General features: G+C 53.2%; 2 protein-coding genes across 4 annotated transcripts; both read left to right on the forward strand.

Annotated features, from left to right (window-relative positions):
• Positions 1-1,541: 1,541 nt before the first annotated feature.
• On the forward strand, positions 1,542-6,690 carry KRT15 (keratin 15). 2 transcript variants are annotated; one of them, XM_003813849.5, is made up of 8 exons: positions 1,542-2,102; positions 3,266-3,348; positions 3,467-3,623; positions 4,169-4,330; positions 4,424-4,549; positions 4,742-4,962; positions 5,761-5,786; positions 6,315-6,690. In XM_003813849.5, exons 1-8 carry the CDS (start codon positions 1,605-1,607, stop codon positions 6,410-6,412), a joined length of 1,371 nt encoding a protein of 456 aa, XP_003813897.4. In that variant the 5' UTR covers positions 1,542-1,604; the 3' UTR covers positions 6,413-6,690. The 2 variants fall into 2 exon arrangements, with proteins under 2 accessions (XP_003813897.4, XP_063455346.1); XM_063599276.1 differs by lacking the exons at positions 5,761-5,786; positions 6,315-6,690 and having other exon boundaries at positions 1,710-1,788; positions 1,852-2,102; positions 4,742-4,966.
• An 8,111-nt stretch (positions 6,691-14,801) lies between these two features.
• LOC100977112 (keratin, type I cytoskeletal 13) lies at positions 14,802-19,496 on the forward strand. Of its 2 annotated transcripts, XM_003813844.6 has the most exons (8): positions 14,802-15,358; positions 16,690-16,772; positions 16,973-17,129; positions 17,318-17,479; positions 17,604-17,729; positions 17,822-18,042; positions 18,672-18,697; positions 19,115-19,496. In XM_003813844.6, exons 1-8 carry the CDS (start codon positions 14,864-14,866, stop codon positions 19,219-19,221), a joined length of 1,377 nt encoding a protein of 458 aa, XP_003813892.4. In that variant the 5' UTR covers positions 14,802-14,863; the 3' UTR covers positions 19,222-19,496. The 2 variants fall into 2 exon arrangements, with proteins under 2 accessions (XP_003813892.4, XP_003813893.4); XM_003813845.6 differs by lacking the exon at positions 18,672-18,697.
• The last annotated feature ends 207 nt before the right edge of the window (positions 19,497-19,703 follow it).

Genomic DNA, 19,703 nt, shown 5'->3' on the forward strand with positions numbered 1-19,703 from the left:
ATGCCCAACGACAAAGCCCCTCCTGGTGAGGGCACTCAGGCCCAGGTGCCGGTCATGCACCCTGGCCCCTGCATGTCTGGCACCTGGGTGGGGATCCAGGAGGGGGCAGGATGGGGGCTCTTGGGCCACAGGGCTTCCCTGGAAGTGAGAGTTGAGAGCGCCTCTTGCCACAGGGAAACAGAGACTTAAAAAGGTAAATGTCCACAGTCTTACCATGGTAATTGGTAGGGTCAGGATTTGAACCCAGGCCTCACAGTCTTACCATGATAATTGATAAAGCCAGGATTTAAACCCGGGCTTGAGGGACTCCAGAGCCCTGTCCACTTCACCATGCTGCAACCTGGGCTAGGAATCCTCTTCCTGAGTTTCTGTAAGCCCTGGGGCCAGGTCCAGAGGGCTGAGCCACACCTCCAAGTGGCACTGCCCACAGGTATCAGGTGTCCCTGGAAAGGTGTCCCTGAGCTGTTGGCAGAGAAAAGGGCTCTCCTGAGTGTTCAACTCCCCATCTGTGTGAAGCAATGCCTTGGTCTTCAAGATCTCCGGTGTCTTCCAGCCTGCCTGCCAGTCTCCCTTCTCTTCCCTTCCACAGCATTCAGGCACATAGAGCCTTCTGCAGCGGCCCCTCCCCAGCCAGCACTTGACAGGACAGATGGGGGCTAATCTGGCCCTGCTAAGCAGCGACATGCCTCTCCTGGAGAGGCCCAGCCTTATCAGCGGAGGTTTGCCCCAACACATCCCAGAAACGAGCAAAGGTTCAGCGCCGTGCAGTTGGCAGGTGTCGGGATCATCAGTCATCCCCTTGTCAGTCCCAAGCCTGCTGGGCTTTTGTGAGGGTGCCAGGAACACAGGCTGGAGGATGGCAGGAGGGGAGTAGAGGTGGGAGGAGGGGAGTCCATCTGCAGCACCAGGTAAGGGATGGATGCTGGCTCCTCTGGTCACCTCAGCTGGAACACTACTCAAGGTCCCTGGCTCCTGTCCTCCACCTGCCCCCAGGGGCCCTGCATTCCCATCCCCAGGGCCTCCACTCTCCCTGAGCCCTGCAGTCTCTCACTCACTCACTCACTCACTCACTCACTCACTCACTCACAGGGTTTTGAGTTGGATAACACAGCGTAATGATCGGCAAGTGGACTCCCAAACTGAGAACACGGAGCTGTCCTCTTGGGGAGAGGCTCAGGGCTCGGGGAAGTGAAGTCCAGCTGAGGGCACAGTTGGCCTGAGCTGCTCTCAGTACAGGCAGAGGCCTCGGTAGCTGTGCTGTGATGAGAGTTCGCTCCCTGCTGCTCTCTTCTGGCATGGAGAGATGAACCTGTAATCCAAGTGTTAAAACCGTGCCCTGGGGAAAAACACTATTAATTCTGAATCATCTCTTTTGTTGCATTAAAAAAAAATAGAAGAGAAAAACTTCACACGAGCCACTCAAGGTGTGCAGGCAGCTGTGTTTGTCAGGAAGGCAGGAGTTGGCTTTGCTTTGGGGGAGGAGACAAGGTCCCACAACACCCTCTGAAGGGTATATAAGGAGCCCCAGCATGCAGCCTGGCCTGGTACCTCCTGCCAGTGTCTCTTGGGTTTGCTGAGAACTCACGGGTTCCAGCTACCTGGCCATGACCACCACATTTCTGCAAACTTCTTCCTCCACTTTTGGGGGTGGCTCAACCCGAGGGGGTTCCCTCCTGGCTGGGGGAGGTGGCTTTGGTGGGGGGAGTCTCTGTGGGGGAGGTGGAAGCCGAAGTATCTCAGCTTCTTCTGCTAGGTTTGTCTCTTCAGGGTCAGGAGGAGGATATGGGGGTGGCATGAGGGTCTGTGGCTTTGGTGGAGGGGCTGGTAGTGTTTTCGGTGGAGGCTTTGGAGGGGGCGTTGGTAGGGGTTTTGGTGGTGGCTTTGGTGGTGGCGATGGTGGTCTCCTCTCTGGCAATGAGAAAATTACCATGCAGAACCTCAATGACCGCCTGGCCTCCTACCTGGACAAGGTACGTGCCCTGGAGGAGGCCAATGCTGACCTGGAGGTGAAGATCCATGACTGGTACCAGAAGCAGACCCCAACCAGCCCAGAATGCGACTACAGCCAATACTTCAAGACCATTGAAGAGCTCCGGGACAAGGTGAGTCCTCAGATGTCAAAGAGAGGGGAGCAGGTGGCTGGTACCCTGTACACAGCTCTAATGTCAGTGTTACTGCTGACTCAAGGAAATCCTTTCCTGCCCAGGCAATGACTGTCTGGTATGTAATCTCAGCAAATTTGGAATGCACCTGCTGTCCAGGTGCAGAGGCCAGTGCACATCTTCTCAACTTGGTGGTGCTGGGGGAGGGAGAGAGGGGTCTTGGGAATCTGGTTAGGACCAACAGGGGCACAGGTGGGGGCAATTATAAAGAGCCAGAGGCAGTAGCTCACACCTGTAATCCCAGTGCTTTGGGGGGCCAAGGTGATAGGATTGCTCATGTCCAGGATTTAGAGGCTGCAGTGAGCTATGACTGTGCCACTGCACTCCGGCCTAGGTGACAGAGTGGAACCTGTATCTAATTAAATAAAAATAATTAAAAAAAAGAGCAACTCGCCCTCCCTACCTCATGCACCCTGCAGGCTTCTGCATAAAGTATTCCTTTACCTCTTTTGCAAGAATGGGATTGGAGTGTGGCCTCATGAGTTCCAGATGCTAGAACCTCTTGTCTTTTCCTATAAAGAGGTCTTTTGTGCCAAAAGTACTGTTGGGTCTTAGGAGACCTGGGAACTCATTACACATTCTGCCACCCACTCACTCACCATTTTACTCCCTAAGACTGGGTTCCTCATTCATAAAATGCCTTCTTAACTGCCCTCCAGGTTGCTACTGGCTGGAATGTTCTGTAGATCCATGGCTGTGTCCAAGGTGTGCAGGAGGCAGTGACCATGAGTTGTCCACAGGGGGGCTGGTGGAGTGTCTCTGAGAGAGCTATTGTCAGAGCTGGCTGCACCCCACTGCCCCACTCTCCTGGGCAACCAATTCCCACAGGCAATACTGCCTCCTTGGTCTTTCGTGCCCTGGAGACAAGGAAGGCAGCTCCTTAGGTGTCTCAAGGAGGCTGGATGGGACAAAACAAGAAATGGACACTGAAAGTGAGGCTGGACTTTGCCCACCCCAGAAGCCGTACAGATTTTTGTTGGTGGTGTCAGAGGGGTGATTGTCAGTGAGGGGTGATTTTCAATGAGGGGCTGGCCTTGGGTGCAGAACAGGGAGCAGCAGGGGAGAGAGAGGAGTCCTCTAGACACCGACTCTGTCTCCTGCAGATCATGGCCACCACCATCGACAACTCCCGGGTCATCCTGGAGATCGACAATGCCAGGCTGGCTGCGGACGACTTCAGGCTCAAGTGCGCTCCCCCGTCTCTCTCCTCTTCCTGCATTGCCCACTTTACTTGGCCTTCTCCTGGCTCTGACTCAGGCAGCCAAGACCCCTCCCACTTCCTTCTTTGGCCTCCCTCTCCTCAGGTATGAGAATGAGCTGGCCCTGCGCCAGGGCGTCGAGGCTGACGTCAACGGCTTGCGCCGAGTCCTGGATGAGCTGACCCTGGCCAGGACTGACCTGGAGATGCAGATCGAGGGCCTGAATGAGGAGCTAGCCTACCTGAAGAAGAACCACGAGGAGGTGAGAGCTGGCCCCCATCACCCCTGAACCCGAGAGAGGTGGGGAACCTCTTCCCAAAACTCACTTAAGTTGCCCAGAGGGAAAGACAGCGGCTCCAGGAAGCCCTCCCAGATTTTCACGAGATTAAGTCAGTGGGAGGCAGAGTGGGGCTGTTGGCACTTCCTCATAGTTGGCCTGGGGCTTAGTGGTTCAGAAACACACCTACCCCACAAAACCAGGTGTCCTCATGGAGAGGAAGGGGCAGTGTCCTCTGGTAGCCCAGGCCCACAGCCAGGCCAGGTGGCCCGTATGAATGGCTGACTTCCTGATTGGCTTTGTGAGCTCACATCAGGGCCCTACAGTCTCGGGGTCCTCCCTTGGTAGGACCTAGAGCAGCAGAGAACTCCTTAGAGCTGAGGGGTCCATGTGACCAAACCTCTTCATGTGCAATGGGGAACAGCGGTTGGGGTGTGTTAGGGGCAGAGCCAGGATTGGCATGTGTGACGCCAGACTCTCAGGTCTCTCTTCTGCTCTCCGTCTCTAAATGGGTCCCTCCCATCCTGCAGGAGATGAAGGAGTTCAGCAGCCAGCTGGCCGGCCAGGTCAATGTGGAGATGGACGCAGCACCGGGTGTGGACCTGACCCGTGTGCTGGCAGAGATGAGGGAGCAGTACGAGGCCATGGCGGAGAAGAACCGCCGGGATGTCGAGGCCTGGTTCTTCAGCAAGGTGGGCCTTATCTCCTGCCCTGCCCTGCCTGCCCCAGGTCCCTGAGTCTCCGAGGAGGCCCCGGGGCTCACTTCTGTTGTGCATGACCTACAGACTGAGGAGCTGAACAAAGAGGTGGCCTCCAACACAGAAATGATCCAGACCAGCAAGACGGAGATCACAGACCTGAGACGCACGATGCAGGAGCTGGAGATCGAGCTGCAGTCCCAGCTCAGCATGGTACGGCCACTGGCGCCCCATCCCAGCCTCTCGGGTGGTAGAAGCTCCCACTCTTCCTGGCTAGTTAAGCCTTGGAGTTCTCAAGCCCCCTCAAGAGGTGGTTCCCTGAACTCCATTCAGTGCCCCCTCCCTGCTTGCCCTCAGTGGCTTCCTTTCTAGCCTGATGTGTCTATGCATCTGTCACTCCCCCAGAAAGCTGGGCTGGAGAACTCACTGGCCGAGACAGAGTGCCGCTATGCCACGCAGCTGCAGCAGATCCAGGGGCTCATCGGTGGCCTGGAGGCCCAGCTGAGTGAGCTCCGATGCGAGATGGAGGCTCAGAACCAGGAGTACAAGATGCTGCTTGACATAAAGACACGGCTGGAGCAGGAGATCGCCACTTACCGCAGCCTGCTCGAGGGCCAGGATGCCAAGTAGGCGCCTGGGCACAGGGGAAGGAGTGATGAGGGCTGCTTGTGGCTGGGGTGCAAGGTCATCCTAAGGGAATGGCAGGGTGTCCCTAAGCAGCCTTGAGGGACTGTGAAAAGAGAACTGAGCAAGGAGGGAGGATCTGGACTCCGCACTCTGGTCCTTGGCTGTTACCTGGGACAGGTCACTTCCTCTCTCTGGATCCGTGTTTCTTCTGTAAATGATAGAGGCTGGGCTAGTGATAGTTAAGATCTAGTGCTCATTCCATTCTCTGCATGAAATAGATGGGTATTCTTGTAGTTCAGAATCTTGACCAGGCTCGGTGGCTCATGCCTGTAATCCCAGCACTTTGGGAGTCCAAGGCGGGTGGATCACTTGAGGTCAGGAGTTCGAGACCAGCATGGCCAATATGGTGAAACCCCGTCTCTACTAAAAATACAAAAATTAGCTGGGCGTGGTGGCAGGTGCCTGTAATCCCAGCTACTCGGGAGGCTGAGGCACAAGAATCACTTGAACCCGGGAGGCGGAGGTTTCAGTGGGCCGAGATCGTGCCACTGCACTCCAGCCTGGGCGACAGAGTGAGATTCCGTCTCAAAAAACAAAACAAAACAAAACAAAATCTGTCTACTTGGGAGTAGCAGGCCTGGATGGGCTAGCAGGATGTCCCACCCCTAGAGGAGTCAGGTGTGTGGGTGGTGGTGGTGTAGGGTCTGAAGAACACTGCATAGCTATCTACATGAGCTTCCCTTAGGGACACTTGAGCTTGTGCCCTTTGCTTAAATCAACTTCCCTCTTTCTTTCAGGATGGCTGGCATTGGCATCAGGGAAGGTAGGAAGGCTTTACTCTTCTGGTGTGGGGTGGGGAGGGGAGATGTTGAAGCCACCACCCCCTTCGGAATAGGAAGGAAGGAGAAAGAGCCCAAACATCCCATTAGGTGGGAACATTCCCATTCATTAGATGCCTCTTCCCCAGTGGGACCTTCTGTCAGCCCCAGGTGAGATTGCAGCTGGTGATTTATTGAGAAACTTCCAGGTTGAGTAGGCTTCATTCAGGGCATGTCTCTCCCCCAGGCCCCATCTTCATACACTTCCGCTAAGATGCCCACAATTCATCCCCCTTCATGCGCAGCTTGAAAAACCCTGACATTGTTGCTCCCTGCCGGGCATACCTACCATTGCCACTGCCCATCTCTGTGATGAGGAATTCAACACCAGATCTCTGGCAGCTCTTGAGGGATTGGCCAGTGGCCATTCTCAGGGGTGCTGTCTAGTTTTCCCAGAGCCCCGCCAAGGTCCTGGCCACCGTGGCAGAGCGGGGAGGTTCCCCCACTCTAAAGCCTGCTCCTTCTCTCTCTAGCCTCTTCAGGAGGTGGTGGTAGCAGCAGCAATTTCCACATCAACGTAGAAGAGTCAGTGGATGGAAAGGTGGTTTCTTCCCGCAAGAGAGAAATCTAAGTGTCCATTGCAGGAGAAACGTCCCTCGCCACTCCCCACTCTCATCAGGCCAAGTGGAGGACTGGCCAGAGGGCCTGCACATGCAAACTCCAGTCCCTGCCTTCAGAGAGCTGAAAAGGGTCCTTCGGTCTTTTATTTCAGGGCTTTGCATGCGCTCTATTCCCCCTCTGCCTCTCCCCACCTTCTTTGGAGCAAGGAGATGCAGCTGTATTGTGTAACAAGCTCATTTGTACAGTGTCTGTTCATGTAATAAAGAATTACTTTTCCTTTTGCAAATATCTCTTGGCAGTATGTCCAGTTTTTCTTGATGGGGTCCTGGTTGGCCTCTGATCTCTGAGGAGACCCAGGGTCCACATGGTGACATCTCCCCCAACTTTGGCCTCTTCCCTGCGTGGCCACAATTCTTTTGGGTACCCAGGGCACCAGTGGCTGGGACAAACATAGTGCTACTCAGGTAATTTCCTGTTCTGGGTCACCATGGGGTGACCAGGGAAGTGAGGGTGAGGAGGTTCCCTAAAAAGAGTTTGGTGTACCCAGCACAGAACTCAACACATCTAATAATTATGAATATTTACCAAGTGACTGATCGCATTGATTGTCTTTGTTCGCCATCCCATGGCTGGCATGATGCCAGGCACGCTCACCCATGGGGCTCATTTAATCCTCACCACTGTAGGTGGTCAGGATTTATTATTCCCACCTTAGAGATGAGGTCACTGGAGGCAGAGAGAAGAATGACTTGCCCCGGGCCTTGTGGATGGATGATAAGTAGCAGGGCTGGGCCTGGGCCTGTGTCTGTAGGACTCCAAGACCAGGGCTTGCTCTAGGACCCCAGGGCCCTTTTCACAGCCTGCTGCCAGGACCCTGCTCCTTGCTTCTGACCCTCACCACATGTGCTGCTCCAATCTCCCATCCTTTCTAGCCAGGCATAACACCTCCAGAGTGGCCGAGCCAGTTCCCAATTTGACTCCCCTGCAGAGCTGGCCCCATCCCCCCTGAAGCTGATGCCTCCTCCCAAAAGGCACTTATATTGCCCAGAGGGAAAGACACCAGCTCCAGGAAGCCCTCGAGATTTTCCCAAGATTAAGTTGAAAGCAACATCAACCCCTCTTACCCTCCTTAATCCAAATCCTGCTCCTGCTCCCCCATCCCCAGCATCTCCACCAGAGTCCTTCTAGAGCAGTAGCATCCATGCACACATTGTTTGTGGCCTCTGGTCTCAGGCTGTTTTCTCTGAGCTCTTGCATTTATCGTCCCAAACCGAGGGCAGAAAATGAGGAAGCACAGAACTCTGGGTGCAGAGGCTGGGCTGGCTCAGGAACTGGGGTGAGAATTGGGGGTGGGGAGGGAGAACCGGTTTCTTGGTCTCACTGGGAAGAGCAGATTGGAGGTGCTTCTGTCTTTGGAGAATCTGATCTTTTGGGGGAAGGGTCAAGCCCTCTGAGAGGGTCCCCATGTGTCTTGTTGTGCAAAGCCCCTTCCCCACAAACCCCTGGTTGGAGATAAAGTGGTGCCTGCTCTTTCTAGGGGAGATTTAATTAAGAGTGTGTCTCCTGAGAACACACACAGGCGAGACTTCCTGGGGCTGGATGAAGGAAATGGAATTTAGTGAGTGTCTATGATATGTCAGGCCCTGGGTTGGGCATTCCGGGATGGCATCTCATTAATTCTTCCAATAGCTCTTTAAGTTAGTATCAGCCTTCAGCGTCAGTTTCAGAAGAGGAAACTGAGGCCTGGAGAAGTTTAGTAACCTGAATGAGGTCACAAGCCAGGAAATGGTGAAGCTGGGTCTGGGACTGGTCGCTCTGATTCCAGACCCTCGCTTTGCCCTTTAAGTCGTGAGGTGACAGAAGCTGCAACACTTTTCTTAAGAGATATGCTAACTAAAAATCTAAAACCCATCTTTTTTTTAAAAAATTTTTTATAAGAGGCCAGGTCTCGCTCTGTTGCCCAGGCTGGTCTCAGCTCCTGGCCTCAAGTGATCCTCCTGCCTCAGCCTCCTGAGTAGCTGGGATTGTAGGAGTGAACTGCTGCGCCCGACAGAAACCCATTTCTTAACCTCTGCGGGCAGCATGCCAAATGCCATATAGTCATTAACGTCAGAAAGATTGTCCTCACGTCTAACCTTAGTCTCTCATGCTGTGGTTTAAGTTCACCCTGACATCCAAACCATTAGCTAGCTGCCAGATCCCCCACGTCCTGGGAACAGCCAGTCTCCTTTCCACCTCTCTTCGGCTCCTGCCAGTGGAAGCTAGTGGCCTGGCTGCTGCTTCTGCCTCACTGGCCTTCGGGCCTCTGTCAAGAGGTCTCAGGCCTCCCAAACAGCCAGCAAAGGGTTTTCTCAGCCTTTAGTTTCCAAAACTAACAACGACTGTGAAAGGTGCAGAGAGGCAAGATGACTTCGCCTATGGGCTGCGTCCAGTGTGCCTTCTCTCCGGGCCAGACTCTGGCTTGGGGATAGGAGGAAAATCTATCTCCCTGAAGTACCTGTTTCTGCTCTCCTGGGATGCCTGGAGGGGCTGTCAGAGAAATCCGTGGAACTTGCCAAGTCCCGTTCCCAACCTGACCCTGGAGTGAGACACCTGCATCCAGGGATGGCTCATGCCTTGCTGAGCCTTTAATAGTCTCTGGGCAGCAAGGGTACACCTTCTGAGTGCCCTGGGCTGAGGTCAGGCTTGGTTTCCAGCCAATCAGAGAAGCAGGCAGTGGGCGATGCCCCTCCCTTCTCCCCATAGAGAGAGGGCGGCTTTCTGACCAGAGATTAGGGCCTTGGGTGTGTCCCCTGCTCAGGCTGGGCTTCTTAAGACCAGGCATAAGACATGCTTGCCGCTATCTCCCTGAGGACTGTGGCTGGCCCCTGCCTCTCTCTGGCTTTCAGTTTCCCCACTTTTCAATTGGGAGTCTGGCTGGACAAGATGATCCTGAGGGTCTCTGAGATGATCTGTATCCTGGGACCTCAGACGGGGGGCTGTGACAGCAGGGACTGTGTTCACTGTCTTTGCTGCTGAATTCTCAGTGTGAGTGCTAAATAAATATTTGTTTAATGCGTGAACTTGCTTCTCCTTTGCTTTTTCCTGCCTTAGACATTCATCAGTATGCTGGGCATGTGCCCACCTGGTGGCCACCTGGCCACCTGTCCCTCCATGGGCAGCTGGCAGCACAGGGGGAAATAAGGAGCAGACAGCTTTTCTCCTGAGATTTTTCTTTTTCTATTAACACCAGCGGCTCTCCTGAATTGGAGCTGGGGTGACCCCATTGGACACCACTCATGTTTGCCAATCCTCACCTAAAGCCAGGGGACAAAATATCCCCGAAACAGCATCTCAGGCATTTATCCTGAGCTTTCCTGTGCCAGGAGCAGGATTTGGGGTATATTCAGCAAAGGTCCCATCATCAGGCAACCTGAGATGGAGTGGGAGAAGTAAATTAGGAAATCCACCTCCTGTCATTTGCCTGCTTGCTGTGGGCGCCATGCTGACTGTAGGGACCAGAAAAGGAAGGGAAGCAAAGCAATGTGTCCCTGCTGGGTGGAGGCTTAGAGGAATTCTGACAGGTCACTGAGCAATGCTGAGCTTGCATTTCCTCATTTGTAAAAGGGAGGCAGTAGCAACCTCCTGCCCGCCCAGCACCTCCTGTGTCTCAGGTATCTGAGGAGCCTGGAATATTAACTCATCTAGTGCCCATTTTTCAGTGGTGACCACTGAGGCACTGAGAGGTTGAGTGACTTTCCCAAGATTACACAGCGAGTCAGTGGTGGATGGAGGATTGAAACTCAGGTCTACCCTGTCCAAAGCCCTTGCTGAGCTCACTGGGTATCTGAGAAGCCAGTGGTGGTGTAAAAGGGATTTTAAAAAGTTGGGCGCTGTAGAAATGCAAGAGCCTAAGGCATTGAGGCTTAGCCTTGAAAGACTTCTGGGTGGTGCTGTGCCAAGCAGGCATCTCTGAGGAGTGGGAGCTGCCCAGAGGGCCTGGGGTGACTCTTTGGGGAAGGGTTGCCTTTCAGGAGGGGCCTCTTCCCTGTGGAGGAGCCTTGAGACCCTTTTTGAGGTTGGTCAGTCATCCTGGATTCTAGGTCCCATGGAGTCCAGGGAGAGAGGTGCCTGATCCAAGAAAGGAATTCCAGATTAGAGTCTGAGCGACAGGGTTGAAGCCTCACCTCTGCAGATAAACAATCTAATGACTGTGGACAAATCTTTGAGAATCAGAGACTCAGAAAGGCAACTTGCTGAAGGAAACTTAGAAATCATTTCAATGTACGGCCCATGATGAGCTGGTGGTACAGCTGGAAATTCATGCATTTTTCCCCCCTTATTCCCCTTATTCCTGGACCTCAGTATTCTGGGCCTTGGCATTCTGAGCCTCAGATTCCCCACAGGTGACATGAGGGGGTTGGATGAGAAAGTTCCTACAAGAATTTTGTGCTGAATGAGCACTCCCACGGGTGGGAAGCAGGACAGTCCACCGGCCTGGCCTCGGGTGACAGGTTGGCCTGAGAAAGGGAAAGGCCACAGAAGATACCCTTGCTTGGGTGGGGATGGTGCCAGCACTGGCCTGAAAGGGGCTTACCATGGACACGATTGCACTTTCGAGTTTGGGAAACGTGTTTAACCTCTCTGGGCCTCAGCTTTCTCACCTGAGAAAAGGGTATAATAAAAACAATAGAGTGGCTTTGAGGACCGAATGAGATTACATCTGTGGAGTGCTTAACCGAGGCTTCAATAAATGTTAGCTAGTGTTATTTTTATTATCTTTTAACATATATAGAATGTGAATACAGAAAAAAAACCCCTACTTTTTCCTATCTATACCCACGCTCAACATAGAACAGTTCTGTGTCCTCCCACCAAACAATCCTCTGAAACCAACTGGGTGTCCTAGAAGTCAATGTTATTTTGACACTAACTGTAGTTAGCACGGACCCCACAGATTAGGGGCTCAGTCCCACCAGGCTGCCCCAAAGCCAACTTCAGATGCCAACTGCAAAGAGTAGGTCCTGAGGTGACCCACAACTTCTGTCTGACTTGGCTAGAAATCACAAGGGGTTGATGACCCCCTTCTCGGGTTCAATAATTTGGTAGCACAGCTCGCAGAACCCAGGAAAACAGTGCACTTATTGTTGCCAATTTATGACAAAGGGTATTTTAAAGGATAAAAATGAACAGCCAGATGAAGAGATACACAGGGCGAGGTGCAGAGGTGTCTTGAGAGCAGGAGCGTCTGTCCTTGTGAAGCTGGGGTGCACCATGCTCCTGGGACATGGATGTGTTCTTGTTCACCAACCTGGAAGCTCTCTGAACTCCATAGTTTAAGGATTTGTATGGAGGCTTCATCACATAGCCATAGTCAATTACAAACTCAATGTCCGGCCCCTCTCCCCTTCCCGGAGGACCAGCGATGGGGTGGGCTGAAAGTCTTTGTGGTGACCAGCCTCCCTCCGGGAGCTCACCAAGAATCACCTCATTAGAACAGAAGACGCTCCTTTCACTGGGAGATTCTAAGGGAGTAGAAGTTCTATGACAGAAACTGGGCTTAAAGACTAAACAGTAGAACTAAGATGCTCCTAGCACCCTTATTACTCAGGGAATTACAAGGGTTTTAAGAACATTCAGAGATCATACATTTGAATTCACAGCAAGGTTGCTGAGATGTCATCAGGGTAGAGAAGGCCAGAAGCCAGGTCTAAATCTTGCTTTCTTGGTATCCTTGGATAAGTGACTTTCCCTCCCTGAACCTTGGCTGCCTCATCTATAAAATGGGGCTGACTTAAACCCTCTCCCGTTGTGAGACTTGGCGACAGTGTGCTAAGCCCAGCCTTGCTTGCAGGGGTACTCATAATGCAGTTTTGCTGCTCCTTCCCTTGAAACGTTCTTGGGAGGAGACCGCAGTCATTGGGTTTCTTTTTGTTGTTGTTGTTGTTTTTGCCAAAAAACAAAGCAGAAAGCTTAAGACGAGGTAGCAGTGCCTCAGCCCCAGCGCTCTCTCCTTCTTCCAGTAAGACCAGGGTGGAAATAGGAAAAAAGATGGGTCCCTGGTTGGATCTCTGCCTAGCTTCCTCCCAGAGGGCTCTGGGATTCACTGCGGGTTGGAGGAAGGCAGTCCTGTGTCAAGGCATTACAAGTCCCCGCTAAGCGGGCAGAGGCTGTGCCCTGACCCTGCGAAGGAAGGAATGTCACGGGCCACTCCGTGTTTGTGTTACTGGGGCTTTGGAGGATCTGCGGCATTGTTACTCTGAGGCGTTGGCCTGAACCTGCTTGTCAGCTCTGGGAGGTTTGGGGCATTGTTACCCCAGGCCTGGCAGGTTCCATTAATCACCTTCTTGTCAGTTTTGATCCTCTACTGAGAGAGCAAGAGCTCCTGCTTTGGGCTGAATCACCCCTTTTCAGAGAGAGAGAGAGAGAGAGCTGAGCCATCAGCTTGGGCAGGAGGGCCGGGCAGGGTCAGGGGTTAGCCTGAATCCCTGGCCTCGCCAGGCTGTTAGAACACTGGCAACGTGCCCTGGCTCTGTCCCTGCTGATACCCCTGCGGGAAGCACAGGCCCGCTTCTCTACCCCAGAAAACAAAGGCCCAGAAAGCCCTGACTCAGATTTCTCCTTTCTGATCTTGCTGAATCAGTGAAGGGGGTTCCAGGAGAACCTCATGCCTGTGCCACCCCACCCAGCCCCTGGCCTGGTATCATCCAGACCTTTGTGGCTGCTGTGGGCCAGAAAGCTGCTCCCGAGATGCCATCGACAGCAACCCTGGCCCCTTGGTGAGTGGGGCCTGGGAGTCTGCATTCAGGGTCCTCCATTGTCAGCCCTGGAATGGAGGACCTTCTATCCTGGCCTCACAGATGCCATCTGAGGTCCTTTTCTCCCAGCCTGAATGGGGAAGCTCCCTCTGGCAGGGTTCTTACATAGTCCCTGAGTTTCTCAGCCACATCTCAGGATCCTAAGCTGAGACCCTGGCCCTGGGTCCTGTGTCACATCCTCTTATGTGGCCTCTTGGCTGGGACAGACCTCATATGACTGGCGTACTAGAAAGGACCCTGCTCACATTATTACAGGGCCGTCTTCCTGGATGTGGCTGTGCCCTAAAGCAGTCAGCGTAATGGAGTGATTCAACCCGAGGGCCAGACTGACCCAGGCATCTCAACCTCAACACTATCGATAATTTGGGTCTGATAATTCTTTGCTGTGGGGACAGTCCTGCACCTTATAGGATGTTTAGCAGCATCCCTGGTGTTTAGCGATCAGTAGTGCCCCCAAGTTGTGACAACAAAAATGTTCCTAGACATTGTCAAACGTCCCCTGGAGAGCAAAGCAGCCTCTAGCTCAGGACCTCTGAACTTGTCTATGGGGACAGAAGTTGGAAGAGTGGTTACATCAGGGGTGTGGAGTCAGGTAATTGACTGGGAAAAGGTACAAGGACCTTTATGGAATGCTGGGAATGTCCTGGGTGGTGTTTAAACAGGTTGTGCATACCCATGCATGATATCAAGCTGGACATGTGATCTATACATTTTACTGTATGAAAAATGTACCTAAAAAAATGCACCTTAGCGTCAGACAGAACCAGACTTGGATTTCAGTCCTGATTCTGCCCTTAAGGTTCATTTTCCTCATGTGTAAATGGGGGCAATAGTAGGACCCTCCTCCTGTGGCTGCTGTGAAGGTTAAATGAGATGATGAGTGTAAAGTAACTTCACCCAGTTCCTGCCTATGGTGAGGGCTCTGAGAATATTCGCTATGATAATGGACAGGGCCACTTCCTCTTTCCATGCCTGAGTTTCCACAGCTGTGTCTGATGGTCCCTAAGACCCCTTAAGGTCTCTGTCACTGTGACTTTTTCTGATGGCCTCGGAGCTATTTCTTTCTCAGTCTAAATACTTTCAAGGCAGGTGATTCTATCGGACCAAGCAAAGTTTGTCATCAGAGTTGCTGGGGCCCCTGGAGTAGATGAAGTGCTAAGAAGGATCCAGGGCATCCCAGTCAGAAGTTTTAGGTATAGAAAAAAGGAAGGTCGAGGGCTACGGTGACCTTGCAAAGCACAGAGCCACTCTGCACCCACCACTTTCCTCGCAGAAGCTCCTGGCAGGCCTCCGCATCTCAGGTCCCGTTCTAATACTGGGTGGGGCTCAGAGCCTGCACAGTGAACTCCTTAAGCGGAGGTGAAACAGAATTCACTTGTCAAAAGGGCAGTCTCAGGCAGAATGCTGTCCCCTCTGAATCATTCTTTTTATTAAGGATTAAAAAAAAAGCAAGGCACAACCCACCCTGGAGAGATCAGAGATAACTAAGCTTGTGGGAAACAGAAGTGTAGTTGGCACCAAGTCAGAGGGTGGGGAAGGGAGGAGAGAAGATAACCAGCCCCTATGGAGGTGTATAAAAGGTGTCCACTCTGGGGAAGAGCCACAGTCCTCGGCCCAGGCCAAGCAAGCTTCTGTCTGCACCTGCTCTCAATCCTGCTCTCACCATGAGCCTCCGCCTGCAGAGCTCCTCCGCCAGCTATGGAGGTGGTTTCGGGGGTGGCTCTTGCCAGCTGGGAGGAGGCCGTGGTGTCTCTACCTGTTCAACTCGGTTTGTGTCCGGGGGATCAGCTGGGGGCTATGGAGGCGGCGTGAGCTGTGGTTTTGGTGGAGGGGCTGGTAGTGGCTTTGGAGGTGGCTATGGAGGTGGCCTTGGAGGTGGCTATGGAGGTGGCCTTGGAGGTGGCTTTGGTGGGGGTTTTGCTGGTGGCTTTGTTGATTTTGGTGCTTGTGATGGCGGCCTCCTCACTGGCAATGAGAAGATCACCATGCAGAACCTCAACGACCGCCTGGCTTCCTACCTGGAGAAGGTGCGCGCCCTGGAGGAGGCCAACGCTGACCTGGAGGTGAAGATCCGTGACTGGCATCTGAAGCAGAGCCCAGCTAGCCCTGAGCGGGACTACAGCCCCTACTACAAGACCATTGAAGAGCTCCGGGACAAGGTGAGCCCTTGGAAGCTGAGGAGGGGTCCTCCATGAAGGGCAGAGCCTCCAAGGCCAAGAAACACAGTGTTGTGGGGGACTAGGTGTGGATGGAATTCACAAACTTCTTGCAGGGGAAAAGCCTACTGTTTGACTACCAAGAGTCTCTACCTCTGATGGGCTTTCTCATGCCACAACTCCCCAAATGCATTTTCTCTCATTATTCATTTTTATGATTGTTATTACTCATGTCAGTTTTTTTACTGCTTTCCAGACAGTTATGTTATTCATGACTCGATCTCTATAATCCTAACCTACTGAGTTATCTGGAAACATAACAGGTTTAAAAGCCACTAAGAATACATGAAATCAACAGAGAAAGAGAGACGTGTTCATTCATTGCCCTGGGAATAATTGTTTACTTTGTAGGGGACCCATTCAAACTGGTATTCTCAACTGGCGATGGCCAAGTTGGGGGAGAGAGAGGCAGAGGCTTAGGCAGTGCTGAGCCTGGGTGCCCTTTGTCAAGCCCTGTCTGTTGTGCTGTGATACCAGCCTGTTGGAGCAGAAATCTACCAGCCTGGGCTGAGTCTCAGCCATGTGGAGCAGGCTTTCACTGCTTTGGAATATAAACGTTTATACAAGAAATTCAAAGGGATGGGAATATTTGTTGGATTTCCCCTCCACTCAGCTGGGAAGTCAGCTCTAGCAAAGTGACTGTGAGATATGTGGCACCAAGCCGAGTCCCTCCTGACTTTCAGGGGATGGATCTCAAGACAGTGGCCTAGGGAGGGTGCTAGTCTGAGGCTGCCAAGACATGATGAACCAAAGATGTTCTCAGCAGGTTGTTACTCAGAAATGCACTCCCTGCATCTCCCCTAGGGTGCTCAGACATGGAATATTAAAGTGATAGAAACGATTGGAGGGGATGCAGCCCCACTCCTCACTTTACAGAAGAGCAATGGAGGCCCAGAGGGAAATGCCTTGTCCCAGCTCACAGGACAGTTTAGAGGTAGAGCCCCATGGGAACCAGGTCCTGCCCATGTTTTCCCAGGCCACCTCCTCAAGCACGTGGATCCCCCAGAGCAAGCTTGTCTAACCTGTGGCCGGTGGGCTGCATGTGGCCCAGGACAGCTTTGATTGAGGCCTAACACAAATTTGTAAGCTTTCTTAAAACATTATGAGTTTTTTTTATGTTTTATTTTTGCCAATTTCTTTTTAGCCCATCAGCTATCGTTAGTGTTAGCGTATTTGATGTGTTGCCCAAGACAATTCTTCTTCCAATGTGGCCCAGGGAAGCCAACAGACTGGACACCCATGCCCTAGAGGTTACCTTCTTCTGCATTTTGTAGATCCTGACCGCCACCATTGAAAACAACCGGGTCATCCTGGAGATTGACAATGCCAGGCTGGCTGTGGATGACTTCAGGCTCAAGTGAGTTTTTTTTTTTTCCCCTCCCTCTCCTTTCCCAGGAGTCTCTTAGTTTAGACAAAAGCTCATCTGACCAGTGACATTGGAGCATCCCAGGAGTGAAGGTCTGGAAGTATTGGAGTCTCGTGCAGGGGTAGGGAGAATGTCTCATATCATTTATGTCTTGCTTTTTCAAAAAACATTTCATTTTTTTACTATTTTAGGTATGAGAATGAGCTGGCCCTGCGCCAGAGCGTGGAGGCCGACATCAACGGCCTGCGCCGGGTGCTAGATGAGCTCACTCTGTCTAAGACTGACCTGGAGATGCAGATTGAGAGCCTGAATGAAGAGCTGGCCTACATGAAGAAGAATCATGAAGAGGTGAGCGGGGATTGCAGGCTGCCCTGGGCTCAACAACCTCCAGTGAGAAGGAGGAGCCCTCCCCTGCAACTGGACACAGTCCTCCACTGTGGGACCTGGAAACACTTTCCAGAACACTCTGCCAGCACTCAGAGCCAAGGAGAGGGAGGATGAGTAGCCTCACACATCTTCCTTTCCCATCCCCACAGGAGATGAAGGAATTCAGCAACCAGGTGGTCGGCCAGGTCAACGTGGAGATGGATGCCACCCCAGGCATTGACCTGACCCGCGTGCTGGCAGAGATGAGGGAGCAGTACGAGGCCATGGCAGAGAGGAACCGCCGGGATGCTGAGGAATGGTTCCACGCCAAGGTACCCGGCCCTCCCACCCCACATAGCCCACCCCATATAGCCAGGGGAGCCGGGCGGACACAGCCTCTTGGTCAGGCTGCTCGAGCTGAGCTTCCCTACCACCTTCTTCCTGCTTGCATTTCAGAGTGCAGAGCTGAACAAGGAGGTGTCTACCAACACTGCCATGATTCAGACCAGCAAGACAGAGATCACGGAGCTCAGGCGCACGCTCCAGGGCCTGGAGATTGAGCTGCAGTCCCAGCTGAGCATGGTATGCCTGCAGCCTCCTGCCTGGTGGCGACTACCTCTAGGTTTCCCTCTGGCCTGGCTCCCCCTGTAACTTCTTGTCTGTCGCTCCACCAGAAAGCCGGGCTGGAGAACACGGTGGCAGAGACGGAGTGCCGCTATGCCCTGCAGCTGCAGCAGATCCAGGGACTCATCAGTAGCATCGAGGCCCAGCTGAGCGAGCTCCGCAGTGAGATGGAGTGCCAGAACCAAGAGTACAAGATGCTGCTGGACATCAAGACGCGTCTGGAGCAGGAGATCGCCACCTACCGCAGCCTGCTCGAGGGCCAGGACGCCAAGTAGGTCCTCTCCAGCCTCTTTCTTAGGATAGTGACTGCAGGACCCGTGGGTGTCAGAGCAGGCAGGGCCTTAGAGATCCACCCCCTCATGTCAGAGAGGAGACCCCTCACTGTCTGACTTTACGGGGACATTTCCTTGGTAGGCTGCAGGGTTAACACCTTTAAACTTTCTAATTTGGGCCTCCAAGTTAGACTGGAGGGAACAGAGACCGTGGAGGGAACATCTGATATTGGAAAAACATGAGCTTGGATACAGCTCAGCTGAACAAAGCTATTACTATGGTGCTTTAACTGCCTTTAGACCCTTTGCAGAAATCAAGCCACCCCTGTGGGCTCAGGGCTCAGGTGGAGGGTTGCGGGTTTGGGCGATCCAGAGGGAGGACAAACACCCTGAATCTTGTGGCTAATAATATCTCCCCTTGAGACCTCTCAGACAGACAGACAGGAAAGACAGACAGTCCCAGTGGGCACCTGATGCTGCTGTCCCTTGAGCTGGGGGCACAGCTAGGAGGCACTAGAGTCCAGCCCAGGGGCTTGAAATTATAAGCCGAGGCACTTCCCCAGAGGAACAGGTAAGCACCTGCCCTCAGTTACCCTCTGCTCATGGCCACCTCTGTCCTCTCTCCCAGGATGATTGGTTTCCCTTCCTCAGCAGGTAAGGGAACAGCCCCATGGTGTAGGGGGAGGCAGAGTTAGGCTCCCATTCACTGCCCCAGTGGGGGTGGGAGCTGGCGGGGAGGGAGGGAGGCAGAGTTAGGCTCCCATTCACTGCCCCAATGGGGGTGGGAGCTGGCGGGGAGGGAGGGAGCCAGTGCTGGGCTCTCCAGTGTAGGGAGGGGGAGAGCTGGGGTGGAAGTGGTCATTCGCTCATTGATTTTCCTTTTGAAACTGATGGCTCTGCCCCACAGAGCTATTTGGCTGTCTTGGGAAGAGCCATCTTTGGGGACAATAAAGAGTCTCCATTCATGCACCACCTGACTAATGAGGAGTTTGTAAGCCCTCCAGGGGGGCCCTGCCCTGTCCTGAGGTGGGTCTTCTCCAGCCTGAGCATGTCTTGTCTCTTGTTTCCCAGGAAGCGTCAGCCCCCGTAGCACCTCTGTTACCACAACTTCTAGTGCCTCTGTTACCACCACCTCTAATGCCTCTGGTCGCCGCACTTCTGATGTCCGTAGGCCTTAAATCTGCCTGGCGTCCCCTCCCTCTGTCTTCAGCACCCAGAGGAAGAGAGAGCCGGCAGTTCCCTGCAGGAGAGAGGAGGGGCTGCTGGACCCAAGGCTCAGTCCCTCTGCTCTCAGGACCCCCCGTCCTGACTCTCTCCTGATGATGGGCCCTCTGTGCTCTTCTCTTTCTGTCGGATCTCTCTCCTCTCTGACCTGGATACTCTTTGGTTTCTCAACTTCTCTACCCCAAAGAAAAGATTATTCAATAAAGTTTCCTGCCTTTCTGCAAACATAGTTTTGATTCCGGCCTGGTTTCTTAGGTGGCCCCTGCTAGGGCCCTGGTTTAGGGGGTGAGGGGGACACAGCTGGGAGGAGTAGCTAATCCAGACAAGGACAAGCCTGGGGAGCTTCCTATCTAGGAAGGACAGACATAGGCCCATGGGCCATCTGAGCACACAGGCACAACAACGGCAAACACAGAGGACACAGGCAGCTCACAGA

The sequence above is a fragment of the Pan paniscus genome, chromosome 19 (assembly GCF_029289425.2).
Source record: "Pan paniscus chromosome 19, NHGRI_mPanPan1-v2.0_pri, whole genome shotgun sequence".
Lineage (NCBI taxonomy): Eukaryota > Metazoa > Chordata > Mammalia > Primates > Hominidae > Pan > Pan paniscus.